General features: G+C 46.7%; 1 protein-coding gene across 1 annotated transcript in view; it reads left to right on the plus strand.

The window, feature by feature from the left end:
• ZNRF1 (zinc and ring finger 1) overlaps nucleotides 1-21,194 on the plus strand; it is a 104,552-nt gene that overhangs the window by 72,253 nt on the left and 11,105 nt on the right. Inside the window, exon 2 of the mRNA XM_047078777.1 lies at nucleotides 17,728-17,823. Coding sequence (XP_046934733.1) covers nucleotides 17,728-17,823 — 96 coding nt within the window. The remainder of the gene's footprint in view (nucleotides 1-17,727; nucleotides 17,824-21,194) is intronic.

The following is a 21,194-nucleotide window of genomic DNA, read 5'->3' on the forward strand; positions in this document are numbered from 1 at the left end:
CTATTAGCTAAAGCATTCCAAAGTCCTCACTTTCCAGGAAATGGTTATGGGGACCCTAGGCAGTCCCTGCAGGGGGCAGAAAGGTCACTGCTCTTGCTCTTCCACCTGCAGGCACTTCCTCTCGGGGAGGAGGAGGTAGCGAGGTCCTGCCTGCTCTCATTGGTAGGAGAAATGAGAAACCAGAGAAACCAGAGGGTGTTCAGCTCAACATAACTTGGTTTAGCACGGGCGCAGGGCTGACCTCTTTCTGGCCCCCAGGACTTTCAAGCCCTGCCCAGGTGGCAGCCCGAGCGGAGCCGTCCACATCCGCTGCACACCACGCTCGCGGTAGCAAGGGTGCCTGCGCTCTGTGCACCCGCACATGTGATTACTATCAACACCCTGTGTCAGAACCACAAGTTGGGCAGGAAGCAGCGTGACCGCAGTGGGTTTTGAACTAACATTCGGTCTCACAAACACTTCACCATCCTACTTAACTCTCACTGTGGTATGGCAGTTGGTGGAGCCCTGAGTGGTGGAAGGTAGCCTCCGCTGGGAATGGACTCAAACAACAGTGTAACATACTCTTAATTTGTTATCTCTTTCCAGTTGTACAGCTGGGCCTCTTTCACACAGTTCCATGAAGTGTGATATTCATTCATCCAGCAGATATTTTCAAGAGTCTGTCATATGCCATGGTCTGGGAACACAGCAGGAAAAGAAAAAGACTCTGCCTTCAAGGAGCTTATATTGTAATGGGGGTGACAGATAGCCGGCGCAGCGGTGGTGAATGCTAAGAAGAAAATAAAACACATTGGGCTGGGGAGGGTGGATCGAGATTGGTGTCTGTTAGAGGGGTTGTCTAAGGAGGTGAGAGGGAACTAGCAGATGTCAGAGGAAAGGGCATCATAGGGGACCAAAAAGCAAGTGTAACAACGTGGTGGGGGCAGGTGGAGGAGGGTCATCTTTCTCAAATGCTGCTGATTGTTGGAAAATTGACTTTAGGACAGCACCATGGAGAGGTCCTTGGTAATCTTGGTAATGGCAGTTTTGGGGTTTGGGCCAGTTCAAAAGGAAAGGAAGGAGAGGAAGTGAAGAAGGCAATCGCAGATAACTCCTTGTTGGTGTTCCTCATTGTAAATGGGGCAGTTGCTGAAGGTGTGGGTGATAATGAGAGTGTTGTAGAAGCTGGGGACTAGCACATGTATGCGGACTCGGTAGAGAGGGAAAATGTGTTTTTGGTTTTTTTTGTTTTTTGTTTTTTTTTTAATTTTTTTTAACGTTTATTTTTGAGACAGAGAGAGACAGAGCATGAACGGGGGAGGGTCAGAGAGAGGGAGACACAGAATCTGAAACAGGCTCCAGGCTCTGAGCTGTCAGCACAGAGCCCGACACAGGGCTCGAACTCACAGACCCCGAGATCATGACCTGAGCCGAAGTCGGCCACTTAGCCAACTGAGCCACCCAGGCGCCCCGGGAAAATGTGTTTAGTGGAACTTGTAAGTGGCCCTCTGGTATGCTTTAGTAAATGTTAAATGACCCTGATCATGAGGTAGGGAGCCCTGGAAGGCCTGGTTCAGTTTTCTCTTTCTCTTGGCAGTCCCTCTTCTCCATACTAAAAGTAAGTCCTAAGTGTTTGCACTGTTCTCAAAATATCTCAAAATAGTGGATAATCTTTTATCTGTAATCTTTTATTATACAAATGGTTCTGAACTTTGGGGTTACAAACCTAAACCCTTTTGACAGCCTATGGATCTGTTCCCCAGAAAAAAACATACCTGCCACAGAACCTGGCATATTATTTCAGGTTGATGGATCCTATGGTGTCTATTCTAGAAGTGTTCAGGTCAAGAAGCTGCATGTTCAGTGCACCCACTAGACAGTCACTTAAGGCTAGGAAAATGGCAGAAAGAATAAGAACTCTGTGGCCTTGTTATCTCTCTTCTTCCCTAATAGATTGTCAGTTCCTCGAGGGTAGAAATTATATTCAGTGTTTCACCATGTTTCCTAACCCCTTAATAACTAGAGTAAAAATGAATGGACAGACAGACTGACCCACTTGGTTGCTCATCCCATTTGAGTGTGTGCAGATGGCTGGCCTCAAGAGAGGATATCATGCTGCAGTAATTTTTAGTAGAGTCAGGGAACCCCAGCTACTTCCCCCTTTTAAAATTCAATCCTTTAGGAGAATAACCATGTCTCCTAAAATATTTTGCATTCATTTCCTATTACTGCTATAACAACTATCACAAATTTGATAACATAAATTTACTCTTACATTTTTGGAGGTTAAAGTCTGAAATGGTCTGACTGGGCTAAAATCAAGGTGTTGGCAGGAATGCATTTCTTCTGGAGGTTCTAGAACAGAAGCCGTTTCCTCACTCTTTCCCGCTTGTAGAGGCTCCTGCTTGTCTTGACTCAATGGCATCTTCCATTCTTCAAAGCCCACAGCCTAGCATCTTCACATCTGACTCTGATGTCTGCTCCCCTGATTCTCAGGTCAGTCTCATCCCCTTCTAAGGAGGAGACTTGTGATTACACTGGGCCTCCCTGGTTAATCCAGGATAATCTTCTGTTCTAAGATCCTTAAATTATCCCATCTGTGAGTCCTTTTCGTCATGGAAAGTAACATTCCCAGGTATCCGGGATTAGGATCTGGACATATTTGGGGGACCATTATTCTGCCTGTCACACGCTTGTATGGCTTTTTACACATATGTTTTTGTTAATGGCTAGGCTGGCCAAAGAAAAAAATGGGGAGCTCACGGAGGCTAGGTGACTTGGCATTGGCGACGTCACTTGGGACTTGAATGCCAGAATTCTGAGTCCAGACCCATGTTGTTCCGTTCTGTTTGGTTGCTTGTTTTTTTGTTTGTTGATTCTTTTGTCTTCCACGGATTTCATTAAGTGATATTTATGGGTATTTAGGTTCCCGATGCCAATATTTTGTGAAGGGATGTACTGACTTGAAATGAGGGGATGTTAAAATCTGTGCAAAAATAGTCACCAAGCCAAAAATGTCAGCATGCAGAAGGACTTCCCAGTTTATGTGGTCCTCCCGTTTCATACATGCGTGTAAGGCGCAGTACAGGGTCAGCCTGCTGGCTTGACATCTTGTCCACTGACATACATGTGATTCTATATGTCACATCATATCACAGTGTTTGGCTGCCCTGCCAGCCAGATTACGTTTCCCTAGGAGACCCCTGACTTTCTTCACCTGGCACTGGTACCGTGAATAGGGATTTGTGAGGTATTGCCCTGTTTCTGCCACCACGTCGGAGTGTCTTCCTCTTGCTGTCCCCTCTCCCTCTCCCCTGTTTGTCTACCAGACTCAAAGTAATCTGAACCAGAGATGAAGAAAACCAGTCCAGTAGCACACTTTATATGTCTTGATAGTGGTCATACACTATTTTAGGAAGCTTAGAATTGATGATCCTTCTAGCTCGTGCTTTGTGTCTGGAGGGTCCCTGGGGAATCCTTTTTGAACTCATTGGTTGGTCAGTACCTCAGAGCTCTCCAGGGTCTTTCCGTCTCCTCCTCTGCGGTACTCACGGCCGTGGATGACAGAAAAGCAAAGGCTGAAGCATGAAGGTCTTCTCTTACCCTTACGGTTGGTTCCCTTTGATAAGATGGATCGCTCTACTGCTGTCAGACTATCAAAACAGCCCCATTCTGTTCTTCGGCTTCTTCCTCTTTAGATTCCATTTCAAAGCACAGTTGTGGCCTCAAGGACTGTGTCCTCTGAGTCCTTGCTTCCATCTACCTCTGTGTTGGAGGTACAGCTGAGCAGAGGATGCCCTGCTGGGAAGGGGCCAGGTCTAGGCCCAGGCAAGAAGCCAGCCAACATTCACTCTGCCAAGTAACCGAGCTCAGCCTGCAGAAGTGCTGCGTGCCAGGGCCCAGGCTGGAGGGGGTAGTTGTTAGGAAGGGAGTACCGCAGCACGCGCTCTGCATCCTGAAAGGACACTGGGAGCTGCGGAAGAGCCTGCTGGCAGACCTCCAGGAAGGCCGGGGCTGTCGGCATCGATAGGGCCGGGCAAATGGTGTTTTTCACGACGAGCAGTCACTTAGCTGTTTAGTGTCACGTCCATTTGCCTGGTGAGTCGGATTCTGGTTGAACATGATATAGTCATACATTCAACTGTTTTCCTTCTCTCCAAGTGAAATTCCCATCGGCCATATGGACGCTAGGGTAGACAGTACCTTCAGAAACTCAGAAATAAACTATTGATTCTGTATAGATTTTGTGTGAGACTTTCCTTCTCTGTCCCTTCCCTTACTCTCCTTTTCGTCTCCAATTCCACCTCCAAAAGCATACATATGCACACTTTAGTTAAAAAAAAAAACAACAAAGTTCGTTAAAGGTCCATTTTTAAATAAATCAGTCAAGACCCCAGGACTTGAAAAAGAGTATAAACAGGGGAGAACCAGGCCAGTGATAGGGTGATTCTCAGCACAGTCCTGGCCGTGGGCACTGCTGTGAATGACGGTAGACCTGCGCGGCTGGTGTCCTGCTCAGACGGTGTCCCCCTCTGGAATTGGAAGAAGTGAGGCCCCCTTCTGTTGCTAATCAGTCCACAGATCCTCTGCAGGTGATAACTTCCCTTTTTTGCCTCAAGACCAGATTTTATTGTTCCCTTTGTCTTTTTTGAGGTGACCCACATCACCTTGGCCCCACTCATTGCTGTTGAGTTTAGGAAGAAAAGGCTGAGGATTTCTGCCCACTCCTAAGAGTGTTCTCTGGCATTGCCCAGACACTGGAAAGCCCACTCCAATAGTGGCTACGGGTATCAGGTCCAAGGCCCATAGGTGTGTGGTATACAAAGGATTGGAATGAAGTTGGGGCAGCCAATGAGAGGAAAGCATGGTATTCAGCTAGTAACTAGTCATTTCCTGGCCGGACCTGTTTCTCCCGTTGCCTAGCTTTTGGGTGATCACTAATATCTAAGAATTTAAAGAAATTCTGGCTTGACTCTTTAGATTTTAGATCATCTTCCTCCTATAATCCATGATCCATCCTTTAAATAAGACCTCTCTAAAACAAAAGCCAAATGTTCACCTGGAGTCTACATGCACACTTTTCAAATCATGATTGGATGCCCCTAAACTTGCCTAAGCATGGTAGCCAGGTGACAAAGGATTATAATTTGACACTGATCTTTCCTGGCTCCTAGTTGGGGACTTGATCACGCTCACTCTAAAGCTTTTTTCTGTATTCATACCTCAGGCTTGGGTCGTCAGACCCTCAGGTCCCCACTTAACCCTCTCCCCAACACTCCCTCCTAAACAGACCTTTTAGGGCCTCTGTCTGGAAGAAATGGGTTAGAGTGTCAAAGGGAACAGAACTAATTAGTAGCCATAGCTCTGGTTCCTGGCAAATGCCTTTCCTATTCTTCACTTGACTGGAATGCTGCTGTCGGGCTCCACCTGCCTAGAATTGCTGTAGCAGTAGGGTGGGTTTGATGTCATCAGGCACATATCCACGCACACAGATCTTCCCTTTGTTCCCTCTGTAGATATCTTCATTGAGCCTGTTTTCATTTGCAGCAAATGAACAGGAATACTACATGTATTGGGTATATGATTGGGATTCATTCTGTATATATTTTGTTTATTTGTTTGTTTATTTAATGTTTATTTCTGAGAGAGAGAGAGAGAGAGAGAGAGACAATGCGAGCAGGGCAGGGGCAGAGAGAGAGGGAGACACAGAATCCCAAGCAGGCTCCAGGCTCCAAGCTGTCAGCACAGAGCCCAACGTAGGGCTCAAACTCATGGACCGTGAAATCATGACCTGAGCTGAAGTCGGACGCCCAACCGACTGAGCCACCCAGGCGCCCCCAGTCCGTATATATTTTTAAATACCCATATATGTATTTTTCATATATTCACTGATTCTAAGGCACATACATTTCACAATTTACCAACTCGAAAATCAAGATGTGTCAGATAGTCACATCTTAAAATTATAATTGGCAGGAGTTTTTTCCTCTCTTGAAGGTTCATAACGGTGTCTTTAAATGGATGACCATCTTAGAGTCCACAAAATATACTATGTAGGGTCAGCTCATTTCCATTTCTTTGCCTGAAGAATTTGTGAGTTTCCTCAACTAGGCAGATGTTAACAGTAAGCCTCAGTATAGTTGAGCTGTACTGAGTACAGCCTGGTAAAATGGCCACTCCACGTTCCACATGACTTTTTCTCTGCACAGGACACTCGCACATCCGTCTTTGATTGGGCTTTAGAACAGTGTTGGGCACTATGCAGATACTGCTAAGTGTCTTGCACCAGACCACCTGGCTAGTGACTGGGAGAGCCTGGTTGTTCTGACTCCTGATAGGATTTTCTTTCCTTCAAACCCATCAGCCTAGAATCCAGAAACAGCAAAAATATTTTGTGGGTGGAATATACTGTGCTTAGAGTAGAGAATGGAGAACACTACTGAGAGAATCTTTATAGTAGGTAAAAATTGAGAATCTAAACACCCACAGAAGAAAAGAGCTAAGCACATTGTCACTATAGAATGCACAGACATTGAAAATGACAAGTATGCGGATTGTTGCTGATGCAAGGAACTCTGTATACTTAAAAAGCAGAATATGAATATCCAAACAGAGAGGATTCTGGGAAGATAGTGGCTGGAATGCACGTCTCATCTTTTTGACTTCCAGTGCCAGCTGTTTACCTCTTCCAGCCAAGCAGGGGATGGGCGGCCACGGCCCAGAAGGAGTTAGAAAGGCCGAGCTCCTGACAAAATGCCAAGACATAGAAGTGATGGAAGAGATGAGAGACCTAGAAGATGTAACCACGACATTTGTCATACAACTAATAGGAATACTAGAAGGAGGAAGAGGTAGAGGAAGAGTGTATTAGGACAGGCTAGAACTAGATTTATAATGTAGTAACAGTGCCACAAGCTCAGTAGTTTAACTCCACACATTGATTTTTTTCCCCCACCCTGCAGTATCCAACAGGTCAAGGGGTGGGGGGCGTGGGGTGGTGGTCTGCTCGTTGGTCCTCAGGAAGCTGAGGTGGTGGAGGGTCCATCCCAATGTGGCGGTGCAGGTGTGTGGTGACCGTGAGCTAGTGCTTAAAGTCTGCTTGGCAGTGCATACATCACTTCCACTTGCATTTCACTAGTCCAGGCAAATCACAACCCACCTTTACCTTCAAAGGGAGTAAGCAAGCGCAGTCCTACTATAATGTATAGCTGGAAGGAGGAATGCCAGAAATACTTGGTGAACGGCACTCATGACTTACCACTGGGGGAAATAACTAAGGCACATCTAAGCATATCCTGGTAAAATAACTGAACTCTGAGGATGAAAGGAAAAATCTTTCAAGTTTTCAGGCCAAAGGAACATACCATTTACAAAGGAAAAAGAATCACACTGGTATCACATTTTCTATTTGCAACACCAAGAAGCGAGACTATGGCAGAAATTTATCTGTAGACCGTTGAGGGAGAAAAGGAAAGCAATTCAATGATCCTATACTCAGACTTTTATTCAACATAATACTGGAAGTCCTAGCCAGAGCAGTTAGGTAAGAAAAAGAAACAAAAGTCATCCAAATTGGAAAGGTACAAGTAAAACATCAGATGACATAACGTAAAAACCTCTAAAGGGGCACCTGGGTGGCTCAGTCGGTTAGGTATCCTACTCTTCATCTCAGCTCAGGTTTTTGGGTTTTTTTTTTTTGTTTTTTTAAGATTTATTTATTTTGAAAGAGAGAGGGAGGGAGAGAAAATGCAAGAGGGGAGAGGGACAGAGAGAATCCTAAGCAGGGTCCACACTGCCAGCGTGGAGCCCAGTGCAGGGCTCGAACTCATGAACCACAAGATCATGACCTGAGCTGAAACCAAGAGTTGGTCGCTCAACTGACTGAGCCACCCAGGTGCCTTTTTAAAGTTTTTAAATTTTTAAAGTTTTTAAAATTTGTTTTCAGAGAGAGAGAGGGAGAAAACACAAGTGAGGGAGAGGCGGAGAGTCACCTCAGGTCTTGACCTCAGGGTCATGAGTTCAACCCCCACATTGGGTCCTGCTCTGGGCACGAAGCCTACTTAAAAACAAAACAAAACAAAAAAACAAAACAACTCTAAAGCCTCCACCAAAACACTGTTATACCTAATAAACAAATTCAGTAAAGTCCATGAAATATCAGAAAAAGAAATTAAGAAAACATTCCCGTATACAATAGCATCAAAAACAATTAAATACTTAGTAATAAATTTAAGAAGGTGAAAGATTTGTGCACTGAAAACTAGAAGACGTTGATGAAAGAAATTGAAGAAGACACAAATAAATACAAAAGTTCCATGTTTGTGGATTGGGAGATTTAATATTGTTAAAATGTGATCTACATATTCAATGCAATTCATATTAAAATTTCAGTGGCATTTTTCACAAAAATAGGAAAAACAATCCTGAAATGTGGATGGAACCACAGAAGACCCTGAATAGTCAAATCAATCTTGAGAAAGAAGAATAAAGCTGGAGGCATCACACTTCCTGATTTCAAACTATGTTACTAAGCTATTGTAATCAAAACAATATGGTATTTGCATAAAAACAGACACATAGACCAATAGAACAGAATAGAGGCCAGAAATAAACTCATGCATATATGGTCAATTAATTTTTTTACAAAGGTGCCAAGAATGCACAATGGGGAAAGGATAGTCTGTTCAGTAGTGTTAGGAAAATTGGATATCTCATGTAAAAGAATGACACTGGATCCCTATCTTAAACCATACACAAAAATCAACTCAAAGTGGATTAAAGAGTTTAGTACAAGACCTGAAACCTTAAAATCCTGCAGTGTATAATTGAAATTTGCTAAGATCTTAAGTATTCTCACCCAAAAGGAAAGGTAGATATATGAGGGGATGCATATGTTAACTCAGTTGTGGGAATGCTTTACAACATATATCAAATCATCACATTGTGCACTTTAAATGACACTTATTTGTTAATTATACCATAATAAAGCTGGAAGAAAAAAAAAAAAAAGAATCCTATACCCAGACAAGATCAGAATTAAAAAAAAGGTATTTGAGCATAGACAGTGAAAGAGCCTGTCCCCGCTGTCACCTGTTGCCCCTGGTACTTAATGTGCTTATGACTTGGCCTTGGCTGTTCTAACACACCAAGTTCTCTGCTCACCTGTCACCCTCAGAGGGGCCTTCCCTGACCACTGTAGCTAAATTGATGCAGGCACACATGCACACAACACACACACACACACACACACACACACACACACACACACACATACATCTCACTGCTTGATACTTTTCTTGGTGATTTATAATGAAAATTTCACATGTACAGAAAAGTTGAAAGAAGGTTAACTTCTACATCATTTTTATGCATTTCATTTTAATGTAGATATCAGTACACACCCCTCTTAATGCTTTAACATGTGTACCATTAACTACAGTTCAGTATTTGCTTAGTTTTTTTCTGGTTGAGGTAAAATTTGCAAACAGTGAAATCTCAAATCATAAGTGTACCTTCACTGAATTTTGACATGTATGTGCATGTGTATAAACCAAACCTTTCTCACGATAGAGAACATTTCATCACCCCAGAAAGGTCGCTCATCCCTGTTTCAGTTAATTGCTACCCCAACTCCTTCCTCTTCTTGGAGATGTCACTGTCCTGATTTTTTCCACCACAGAGTTTTCCCTATTCTAAAGCTTCATATATTTGGAATCATAATATGTGCTCTTTTGTATCCTTCCTCAGCATGTTTTTAGTATTAATCCATGCTTTGCATATATCAGTAGTCATGCTTTTTATTGCTGAGGAGTGTTCCATTGTGTTCCCTTGTATTCCATGATGCCACAGTTTGTTTACCCATTCTATTGATGGACAGTTGGGTTATTTCCAGTTTTTGCTTGTTATGAATAAAGCTCTGATGAAAATTCTTACAAACATCTATTTGTAGACCTATGTTTTCACTGCTTGTGGGTAAATATCTAAATAAGGAATTGCTTGGGTCAGGCTAGGTGTGTTTCATTTTATAAAGAACTACCAGACCATTTCCCCAAATAGCTCCTGCCAGCAATATCTGAGAGTTCTAGTTGCTCTTCATCCTTGCCAGCATTTGATGTTGTCATTCTTTTAAACTTCATTGTTTAGCAATTTAATAAGTAGAGGTGTGGGGTTCTCTGGAGAAACAGAACCAGTGGTAGTGGGAAGGAGGGAGGGAAAGACAGAGAAAGAGACATATTGTAAGAATCTGACTCATGCAGTTATGGAAGCTGAGAAGTTCCATGATCTGTCTTCTGCAAGCTGAAGGTCCAGGAATGCCCTTTGGCGTTGGTTCCAGTTCAAAACTGAAGGCCTAAGAACCAGGAGAACCAATAGTATATGTCCCAGTCCAAGGACAGAAGACCAGTGTCCCATTTCAGTCAGGCAGACAGCTGAAAATCTCTTTTTCTCCCCCTTTTATTCTGTTCAGCTCTTCTAATGGATTGGACGATGCCAACCAACACTGGGGAGGGCCATCTACTTAGTCTACCAATTCAAACATGAATTTCATCCAGGAAGACCCTCACAAATACACCTAGAAATAATGTTTAACCAAATATCTGGGCACCCCATGACACAGTCAAGTTGACATACAAACTTAACCATCACAACAGACATGTTAAAAAATAGACACACACACACACACACACACACACACACACACACACACATATTAAATTGATTTTAGGTATCAGTGTGGCTCTCTTCTGATATCCACTTACGGGAATTTTCTTGGTTGCTGGGGCACCAGGTGAGCATCCCCCCTAGAATGGAAGTACAGAGGCTGAGTCCAGAAGGGAGATACTGAAAAAAGCAAGTCAGAATTGCTGAGCCTTTCCCCGGTCCAGAATGTTCTCCAGGAGAGATTGACCCACACCTTACCAACTCCTAAATTGCGCATTGGTTTCCAGTTACTGCTCAGGATTTGGGGGAGAAAATGTGTGTGAAGAATGGGGCATCTGCTCGTGGGGACACATCTCTTCAGCAGTATAGAAATGTCAAAGATAGTCATCCTGTGTTACCCCTTGATCTTTCTTTTGTAATAAATCCCATTTAACCACATTCGTTTAGTCAAGTCTCATTTCATAGACAAACACCACAGGCTGTGAGAGGGAAAGATCCAGGCTGGAAAGTTGGAACTGAACAGGGCTGCAGTGTTGAGGGTAGTGCTCTCTGGGGGAGAGGAGTCTGCATCAGCCCCTCTTCCCCGGGACGGCAGGTCCTGCCTGGACGGCCTGGCTGCCTTTTCCCCGGTCGCTTCTTTAGATTTCTCCCTTTAGGTGATCCCAGAGACAGGCAGAACTGGGGCAGCGTTAAAATAGCGCATCAGCATAGGAGGGAGGGTCAGGGAGGGAACTGGGGCAACATGCAGAGCACACGTCCCGCCCCGCCCGAGAAATCAGGTCTTAAAGGAGAAGGTTGCAGTTTTGGGAAATGAGAAAAACTTTGGTTTACATCACAAGATCAGTGTCGTGGAGGACTGAGAGAGTCGTAACTTGAGCCGGTGCTCCCGTCCTTCCTCATTTGCCCCGTCAGAAGGACCCAGGTGAAGGAAGATGCATCCTGTACATGACCATGTGCATGTTTCTCGGGTCTCTGTTGGTTCACCTACCAGTGGGGCTTACCCTGACCCTGCAGTTACAGGGGTCAACGCCCTGCAGTGGGTGGTGAGTGGGGGCTTGTCTTCTCTCAGGAGCTCTGGTCTGTAGCCCAGCTGAGGATTCCCTCATTTACGCAATCTGCTATTGAAAGACAGGAAGCAGCTGGGCTCTGGCTGGTCACATTCTCGTGGGCTGTTCTGGCTGTATAATTTTGGGCTGATCTGATGACAAGAGAAGGAACAGAAGTGAGGCCTCCATTAGAAGGGCGCCTGTAGGTTGGGGCGGAGAAATCCTGTAGCAGCATTTGCTTGGTAGAGCCCGCCCGGCGCAGAATCGGGTAATTGCAGACAAATTCCCCTTGGTGCCCTGTCATTGATTCCTTCCTCATTTCGGGAGGTTGGCAGAGAAGCACAAGGAACCATGTAACTTCCTCACTTCTGCTGAGGCCTGGTGGGAGCAGACGATGGCTTCGGGGCCCCACGGTCAGACTTGGCCAGCAGGCCTGAGTTAGCTGACACTTCCCTCCCCTCCCCCCCTTATTGGCAAATACGGAAGACCCGACACGTGCAGGGCACTGCCTCTGAAAGAAAATAAAGATAGGGAAGGGAAAGCAGCTGGGTGTGCTTGCTGTCTGTCGCCCAGCTCCGGGGCGTGGTGGGCAGTCTGGTCTCAGATGCAGTTAAGGAGTGTCCCAGAGGCTCCACCTGTAGCTTTGTCGTGAAGGAAAAGAAAGCATCTCTTGTGCACGCTTCCTGAGTGCTGATGAAGGGCCCTTACAAAATCTCACAAAATTTCGTCAGTTGGGTGACTTTGCAGACCTTTGGTTTGTCTTTGTTCACAGGGCTGACTTTAATTTGGCTTGAACTGCTTTCCAAAATGGTATCAAAATTTCCTAGATATTTTAACCTTCAGATAGCTCATAAAGATCACAGTGTTTATCATTCCATAGGGCTGTTGATGCTGAATCGAGACTGGACAATTACAAGAAAAGATTGGGGCAGTAAAGTGGTAGAGTCCATCTTGATCATCGGATGACCTTTCGGGAAAGAAGGTGGGGACGATAGTTTTCTCCCCTTAGCTCTCCATCTCTCCTACCTTTTGTTGTTTATTTTCTATTTAAAAGGTAATTTGCAAATTCAGTGTCTTGAAACCAGTGCTACAGGCTCAGTGCCAAGTAGAAGGCATAGTTCCGTCCTTCCATAGTAACAGAATTCCCAGGAAAAAAAACATTATCAATTGTTTCAGTTTATGGGATTATCCAGGCCCACGATGCTTCAGAAGAAATTGCTGGGACAGTGCGGAGGCTTTGAAGTTACTATTAAGTAACACCAGCATTTGTGTAGCATTTACCATCCTTTTGCCCTATAACGCCTCCTCCTTAGACCAGCCTGCCTGTCGCACAGCCCGGCAAGCAGAGCACACGCTGGGTGGTCAGTCTTCCCGGGTGCTGTGTGCCTGCTCTGGCTCCCTGGCTCTGTCACCTTGGTGTCCTCTTTTGCAAAGTGAAGATCAGTACCCACTCTGTTTTATGGTAAGTGAGGAAACACATAAAGCCCAGTGGCTGCTCACAGTAACGATTCAACAAATGTGAGCTGTTATTTGTCATCGCAGGCAAGAGTGGGAGCCGTAGAGGCTGAACAGGGACCATTGTTCCACACTGGCAGTGTAGAAAGTGCCGTGCACAGTGCTCCAGAAGTTCAGAGGAAACAGGGTGGGACAAGCAGAGATAGCTCCTGCTCCTTCCCCTGCCATCGCGCTTGGCATGACCCGTGGCCTCTACGCCCTCCAGATCCTTCCCCAGCCTTCCTTTTCCTTCCTCCTCATTAAGTACTGCCGGGCTCGATGATACATTTGATTAGCTTCTTCGTGTGCTTTCAGGTTTATTATCTCATTTGATTCATTTTTTTTTTAAGTTTATTTATTTGGGGAGAGAGAGCACAAGCAGGGGAAGGGGCAGAGAGAGAGGGAGAGAGAGGATTCCAAGCAGGCTCTGTTCTGTCAATGCAGAGCCCAACTCGGGGCTCCATCTCATGAACCGTGAGATCATGACCTGAGCCGAAATCAAGAGTCAGATGCCTAACTGACTGAGCCACCCAGGCTCCCTACATTTGATCCTTTCAAGAGTGAGGGAAAGTACTCTATTTTTCAGGTGAGGAAACAGGTCTGGGGAGGGTAGATTACTTTCCACATCTTGAGCCTGGAAAGCCCAGGTGGTCTTGTCATTGCCCACTCACGTAATAGACTGAGTTATTTTTCAATCCCTACCCACCCCCATTCCAGAGGTAGGTGATTAAAGTGGCACTAACCCTGCTTTCACTAAAGTACAGGTCTCTTGCTACCACAGTGCTGCTCCCTCGCCAGATGGAATATTTCCCAACCCACCTCTTTCTTAAAACCCTGTTCTGAAGTGTGTTTCCCAGCACCGCCAAGCAGTTGACTCAATTTCAACACTGTCTCCCTAGAGGTAGCATCAGACCGCACAGGTTAAGGGCTCAATCCCACAAGACCGCCCCCACTTCAGACACCAGTCCCAAGTCCATGTTGTCGCCTATGCTTCTGCCCAAGTGGCTCTTAATCAGTGGTTCCTATGACCCCCTTCTCGGGTTCATTTAATTTGCTAGAGCCGCTCTCAGAATTCAGAGAAAGAGTTTACTTACTTGATTACCATTTCGTTTTAAAAGGGTAGAGCTCAGGAACACGCAGATGGAAGAAATGCTGAGAATGAGGTATGGGGACGTGGCGTGGAGCCCCCATAACCTGTCCGGGGGGGCACCACCCTCCCTGAAGCTCTACGTGTTCACCACCCTGAAGCTCTCTCAGCCCTGTGATTCGGTCTATAGGCATGACTGGTGAAACCATTGGCCACTGGTGATTGAACTCCATCTCTAGCCCCTCCCTTCCCCAGAAGTTGGGGGCAGGACTGAAAGTTCAGACCTTCTGATGAGCTGGTTGGTTCCCCTTGGAACTAGCCCCCCATCCTTAGTGTACCAGGGACCTTCCCAAAGTCACCTCATTAACATAAATTCTGGTGTGGTTGAAAGGGACTCATTATGAATAACGAGACATTCCTTTTACCTTACTGGCTCTGGAGCTATTTCGGGAACCAGTGACAAAAGACCAAATACTACTGGTCTTATTATGTTGGGGAATTCCCAGGGCGTTATAAACTCTGTGCCAGAAACAGGACAAAGACCAAATACATAGTCTTATCATAAATCACAATATCACACACGTGGTGGGCCTTCTTCCCTGATGGAAAGGACTTTAGATTGCAAGCTAAGAAATCTGACTTGGTCTCAGCCCCACCCCCTCAGGTGTTTGAGCTGATGTCTTCCCTCAAGGCTTCTTTGTCTTTACAAGGAAGGTACTGGCCTAAACCTGGGAGTTTGTTTTTCTAGGACATAAATGTCCGGTGACATTTCCTTGTAGGCCTTCTTGTTGGGTGGCCTACTTCCCACTACCTCAGCTGTAACTCGACTCCCGCTCCTGCATTCTGGGAATCATGTTGGGATGAGGGGTGATTGATGCTATTATAGTGATAACCATGAATCTGTTCTAGTGTATCAGAAAAGTGAGTAATGTGAAGTGTAAGGCCTTTTATCAGTAGCAACAGTTCGCTTGAGCACCTCCTAGTGACTGTATCAGGGCCTGGCGTTGGAGGAGCGGGTCCAGAGCACGTCCACCCTGGCATGCCAGCGCGGAGCCCTCAGCCTGCAGACAGTGTGCCAACGTAGCAAGTTTAAACTAGAAAAGTCCTGTAGTCACCAAGTCGTAAAACCTTGGTCTTCTGAGTCAGAAAAAAAAGATGAAGGAATCTCTGAAGAAAATAAGACAATCTCCCAATGGTTGGTCATTCTGTGGGATGTTACTTAATACTAACTTCTTTGCAGGGCCCGGGCCTGAGGGCAGATCCAAGGATGCAGAGAGACTTGGGTTAGAGGTGAAGACATCCTTGTCCTACAAGACTCAAGTGCATTACTCCCTTGTCCACCACATACGCCACACTGGGTCTGTAGATTTCTAACCTGAGTTAGAAAAGAATCAGCCTGACACATCTGAGATCTGGTTTTGGCTGAAAATTTAGAATGGACCCTCTCTCACCATGTTTCTTTACAGTCTTCTGGTTTTGTTATTAATAGATTCATAACCACCCAGAGATCAGAAAATACAGCCCTTGGATTGATAGCATTTGCAAGACTTTTAGTTTTTATTTTTTTTTAAATTTATTTAGTGTGTGTGTGTGTGTGTGTGTGTGTGTGTGTGTGTGAGAGAGAGAGAGAGAGAGAGAGAGAGAGAGAAAATCCCGAGCAATCTCCACGCTGTCATTGCAGAGCCCAGTGAGTGGCTCAAGTTCCCCAACTGCAAGATCATGACCTGAGGAGAAACCAAGAGTCAGACGCTTAGCTGACTGAGCCACCCTGGCACCCCACCAGACATTTTAGCTGAGACACAGGATGCTAACGATCTTTGAGGGAAAGGGTTGGGGGAATGGGGACTGTGCCATGGAGTGAGGTCCACTTTGTCTGTCCTTAACCGGACCCTGGATTTTCTGTCTGGTCCTATAGATCATTGTCACTGAAAAGAGGAGGGTTTGGAGAAGACTTTAAGCAAAGTATTTGTGCCTTACATGGGAACACGGGAGCTGGTTTGCTTCCTGTCTCAGCACCAGCAGCTGTCAATGTGCAGGGCTTTCCATACAGAATGAACAAGGCCCTGGGAGAGACACTGTCCGGGAGGGAGCAGCTGACAGTCAGTACAAGCCCTCAGCCTGTTATCTATTTGAGAAGAAATTGTTGCTGCTCGATATTACCAGCATCCCATGAAACTGTGCATGGAACAGTTCAACTAAAAGTTTAACATGAGAGTCAAACCTTGACAACAGTATTTAGATGTGCCGTCACGGACCTAAGATGTCCAAGCTGCGTGGGAATTGTGGTCATAAAAGAGAGAGGCTGTGACGTATGAAATTTGATGTGGACAAATAAGTAATAACTTGCTGATGGTCTTAGATCTTCCTGGTAGAAAAGAAAAGAAATGATCACTTGAAAATAATTTCAATAAAAATTAAAATGGGGGAAATTGGAGATCGTTTATCTTTAAAAAGTTGTTCAGGGGCACCTGGGTGGCTCAGTCAGTTAAGCGTCCGACTTCGGCTCAGGTCATGATCTCACGGTTTGTGGGTTCGAGCCCCGCATCGGGCTCTGTGCTGATAGCTCACAGCCTGGAGCCTGTTTCGGATTCTGTGTCTCCTTCTCTCTCTGCCCCTCCCCCACTCGCGCTCTGTCTCCCTCTGTCTCAAAAATAAATAAACATTTAAAAAAATTTTTTTTAAGTTGTTTATAAAAAAATAACTCAAGGGACTATGTTTGATTCATGGAGTGCAGCTCAGAAGATTCTCAACCAAAATCTCCAATAATTGGGCACAGTTCTGGTAAAACTCCTTGGCTGTCTAAGCAGTCCAGACTTCCTTGGGAGGGGGACGGCAGGGTCATGACGCCCTGTGTTTGCCTGGTGTAGTGGAACAGCTGTTCCTGTCAGTGGCATATGGCCAAGGCGTGCGTGGCATTTGGGAGGGCTCCAGAGGGCCACCCTGCTGCTCCACACTCTCAGGGGACAGCTGCCTGAGCCGCAGGGAGGCAAGGTGCCACCTGGTTATGGGTGGTCGAGGAGGTACGGCTCTATGCCTTCCTCCCACAGGTGATCAGCTGTGTGGTTTGGAGCTAGTGAGGAGGAAGGGTATTAAACACTTTGTTACTCAGAGACTGATTATTTGTTTGCCTGGATTTTATTCCTCCCTATCGCTGCTGCCCACTAGAGCCCCTGGGGAAAGGATCTAAATGGAGAATAAAACTCATACCAGCTGCCAGTGACTTCTGATAAGCTTCACCGATGGGCCTGTCGCAGGGAGAGCACTGGCGAAACAGGGGGATTCGGGAGCTGTGATAAATAGCAATTCATGAAGGAGAAATCGGGTCTAGGGTGTATCCAGATTGTAATTCTCCATGTTGACTCTGACCCCCACGTGACTGTAGCCATCTTCGGTTTCTGTGTTTATTGTGGACGTGCTTGGTTTGGAGGAGACATTTCACACCGTTTTCCTGTCTTTCAGGTTTCAAGTGCCCCATTTGTTCCAAGTCTGTGGCTTCTGATGAGATGGAAATGCACTTTATAATGTGTCTGAGCAAACCTCGCCTCTCCTACAATGGTAAGGGCTTGGCCGGGGGCGGGGGAGTCTCCAACTGAGGGTCTTCCCGAGTTCAAGTGGTTCTGGGCAACCTTTGCACCCCCCTTTCTGGCGGGAATGCCTGCGTGGTGTTGAGGAATCCGACTTTTGAAGGCGTCTCGGTGCCACCAGCTGGAGAGGCAGCCGAGCGGAGCAGGAAGGCGGCCCAGGGGTCAGGCCCGTGGCACCCAGAAGTCTCTTGGGTGCCCAGGCCTTCTGCCCCCTTAGTTCCTTGCACCTCAGGTTGGGAGATGCGGCCTTTGCCCATTTACGCACCTGAGGGCAGAGGGCCTGGAGGGGACGCCACCTCTCCTTGGGGAAGGGGACATCTGTGCTGCTGGTGTGCACGGAGTGCTTAAGCCTTGGCGTCGACAGCAGAATACGTTCACCAAGTGGACACCCTTCAGGGATTCAAAATGCTGACCTGCCACCTGGTCGCTCCACCAAGGCCCCACTGCTTCCTGCTTCAGAGCCGAGCAGTGAACACAACAGGTAGAATCTCCAGGCCAGGCCATTCCTAATGTGGTGCCTCTGTGGACAGTGAGCATCAGCGTCTGCCTCCATCACTGACTGACTGGACGGTCTGAGAGGCAAGAGCTTAGCAGAGGTTTAGTTTCCAGGTCCATGAAATGGAGCTGTCAGTAACCTGGCTGTGAGGATTTTGTCAGAACAAAGTAAGATACTCACACCTAAAACCCGTCAATACAGAGCCTGACCCGTGGTCAGTGCTCAGGAAGTTACAGCTGGCATTGATCGGAGACAGTCACCCTCAAAGATGTGAGCCCATCCACGGGCTGGTTGTCTTTCGTTTTCCAGAGTGGACTGACCTCTGTGTAGTGCTGGGTGCTGTGGGCTTCCACCCTGTGTTCACTCTCGTGTGCTTAGTCCGGTCCTCAGACCGTGTTCATCAGAGAACTGCGCCTTCTGCAAGGCACTAGATCTGAGGGGGGTGTGCTCCGGCCCCGTCACGGGGCTACTTCTGGGGTTAAAGTCATAGCGGTGCTCGGGACAAGTTCTGTGATTTCTCAGAGCCTGTGGACTGGATGGGAGGTGAGCCTCTGATCGCTTGAACCCCCTCCTGACGATGAAGGTTTCCTGAGTAGATTCTCCTTACAGAGCGGTCCTTGGGCTCCTGCCTCCACACAGCGTTAGCCCAGGAGGCCTGATGATTCCAGATTGTTCCCTCGAGGTAAATCTGACAAATCTGACATTCGTTCTCCTATAAACACACCCTACTATTCTCTTATCTCTGATTTACTTGCTCAGCAGAAAGATCTTGAGTACATGTGGGCAGGCTGGTTATCTGCTTGTCTCCACGACACTCAGTCTGGTCGTATTTGCTCAGGTCAGAGGACCAGCCGCAGGGAACGTCGTGGCCCCACCTCTGCCCCCAGCATTTCCTTCCCCTTCATCTGCTACCTGGTGCCCAGGAAGCCCTTCTTCTTCCCTATGGACAGCCTCTCACTGTCCCTAGACACTGACCGCTGCCACATCTCTGAAACTTGTCATGTGAGCTCTGGGCTTCCTGTCAGACTCGTCAGCATACGTTCCTTAAAGGATGTTCCAGCTCTACTTTGTCATGTTCCTCGTCTCTGCCTGGGACCATGGAGGGAGCCGAGTTCTCTCCCGTGGCCCACAGCCCTCCCCAGCCATGGCCCAGAAACTGTGTTCACTTATTCTCCGCATGTGCAGAGCCCTCATGAAGACCGCTTTTTGTCCTGTGGGTTGCTAGGGAGAGTTCTCTGTAGACACTGCCTTGCTGTCATAAGAACACAAAGCAGCCTCAGAGTGGGTTCCACGCGAGAGGACTGGGCTCTTGATGTCATCAGGGAGAACTTTGCAAGGGCAGCTGTGGAGGACAGAGTGCTCTTGGGGCCACCTGAGTGAGAAGTACCCACATGCCCCATTAGGAGAACAGGAAAGGCGAGAGACTTGTAAGTGCCCGGTGTTGCCTGGAGCTCTCCTCCTTGCCCACAGCCACAGGGAAGGGGCCCTTGTCCCTCTCCCCTCACTTCCACAGGAGAGCCAGCTTGGCAGCCCAGCCTGAGCACAAGCCACCCGCAGAAGCCACACTCAGAGTCAGAGTCCCCTTAGAAGAAGAGGAAGTTGACCAACCAACGTGAGACCCAACTACAGCTGTTCTCAGTTCTGTTCCATTTTCCACTCCTCCTCTAATTGAAGGGCCGCCTCTTCAGGATGTGAGTGTGTGTGTGTGTGTGTGTGTGTGTGTGTGTGTGTGTGTGTGTGTGTAAACTAGAGGCTCAAGCACCTCCTTTACAAAAGTCAACCCTTTACCACCAGAGGCAAGGAGAGGCATGTTGTGTCTGGTCCTTTCAGTGGAATTTGACTTAAGGGGATGGAGAGGTTTCAGAAATGGCGGGCTGGCCTCTCTGTGTGCACTTAATGCCTGATAGCCAGTCTCTGTGTTTTGTGAAGACATCTAAACCTTCCAGATAAGAGAAGGCATTTGCCACTGGGGATATGTATGTGGAGTGGGAGTCTCCAGAACTTGTCTAGGGCCTATTCTAGCTCACACAGAGCACAGGCATTTCAGGGACCGTAGGCCAAAGTCCCAGGTCAGGACATCTGGGTGTTTACTTTGGTTTTGCCAATAACCTGTTTTACGCCTGATCTCTCATCATCCCCACCAACTTCACTTTATCTTTTCTATTCAAAAGAAATGTGAGAAGACTTCTTTACGTTCTTTAATCTGTGAAGTATAGAGCTCTCAGAATCTTCTGGAAAGTAGGCAAGATGAGGCTTTCTTAGTGAATAGAGAAAAGTGCTGTTTCCTTTTGAAGATTCACCAGAACTTCTGGTCACTCCTCTGGAGATTTCTCGTGTGTACACACACACACACACACACACACACACACACTTTCCGTAATTGCTGGCACTAATTGGGGAAATTTCTAGAAAATTTGCAGTGGTTATGTAAGATGAAATTTAGTTAACCACCAAAGGAAAAAAAGTAGAAACCTCCTAAATGAGGCAGATAGAAAGTAGTATTTTTCTTATTATGAGGGTTGGCCTGAGCTGTGGATTGGAAAGCCTCCAGTAGCGGCCTGCCAGATTAAAAAAAAAAAATTTAGGAAAGGCAAGACTAGATTAACTGGTTCACCCAGTGCTCAAGAGAAATGTGCAGGCCAGTAACTGGTGCTCCCAGGGCAAGTACCTGGCTAGGAAGGCTTGTGAGTAGTTGCCCCATGCTGAGGGTGTAGGATGGGTGCAGGGCCCCAGAGCACTGAATGTTCCATCCTTCTCCTCATCCACGGGTGGCTCTGAGCTCAGGACCCCTGGGAGATGAGGGAGGAATTGGGGGGACCCACTTTTGTGGATAAATGCAGTGAGCT

This window comes from Lynx rufus, unplaced genomic scaffold (genome assembly GCF_022079265.1).
Source record: "Lynx rufus isolate CCGP_SWC_20201006 ecotype Redwood Valley unplaced genomic scaffold, mLynRuf1.p SCAF_16, whole genome shotgun sequence".
Lineage (NCBI taxonomy): Eukaryota > Metazoa > Chordata > Mammalia > Carnivora > Felidae > Lynx > Lynx rufus.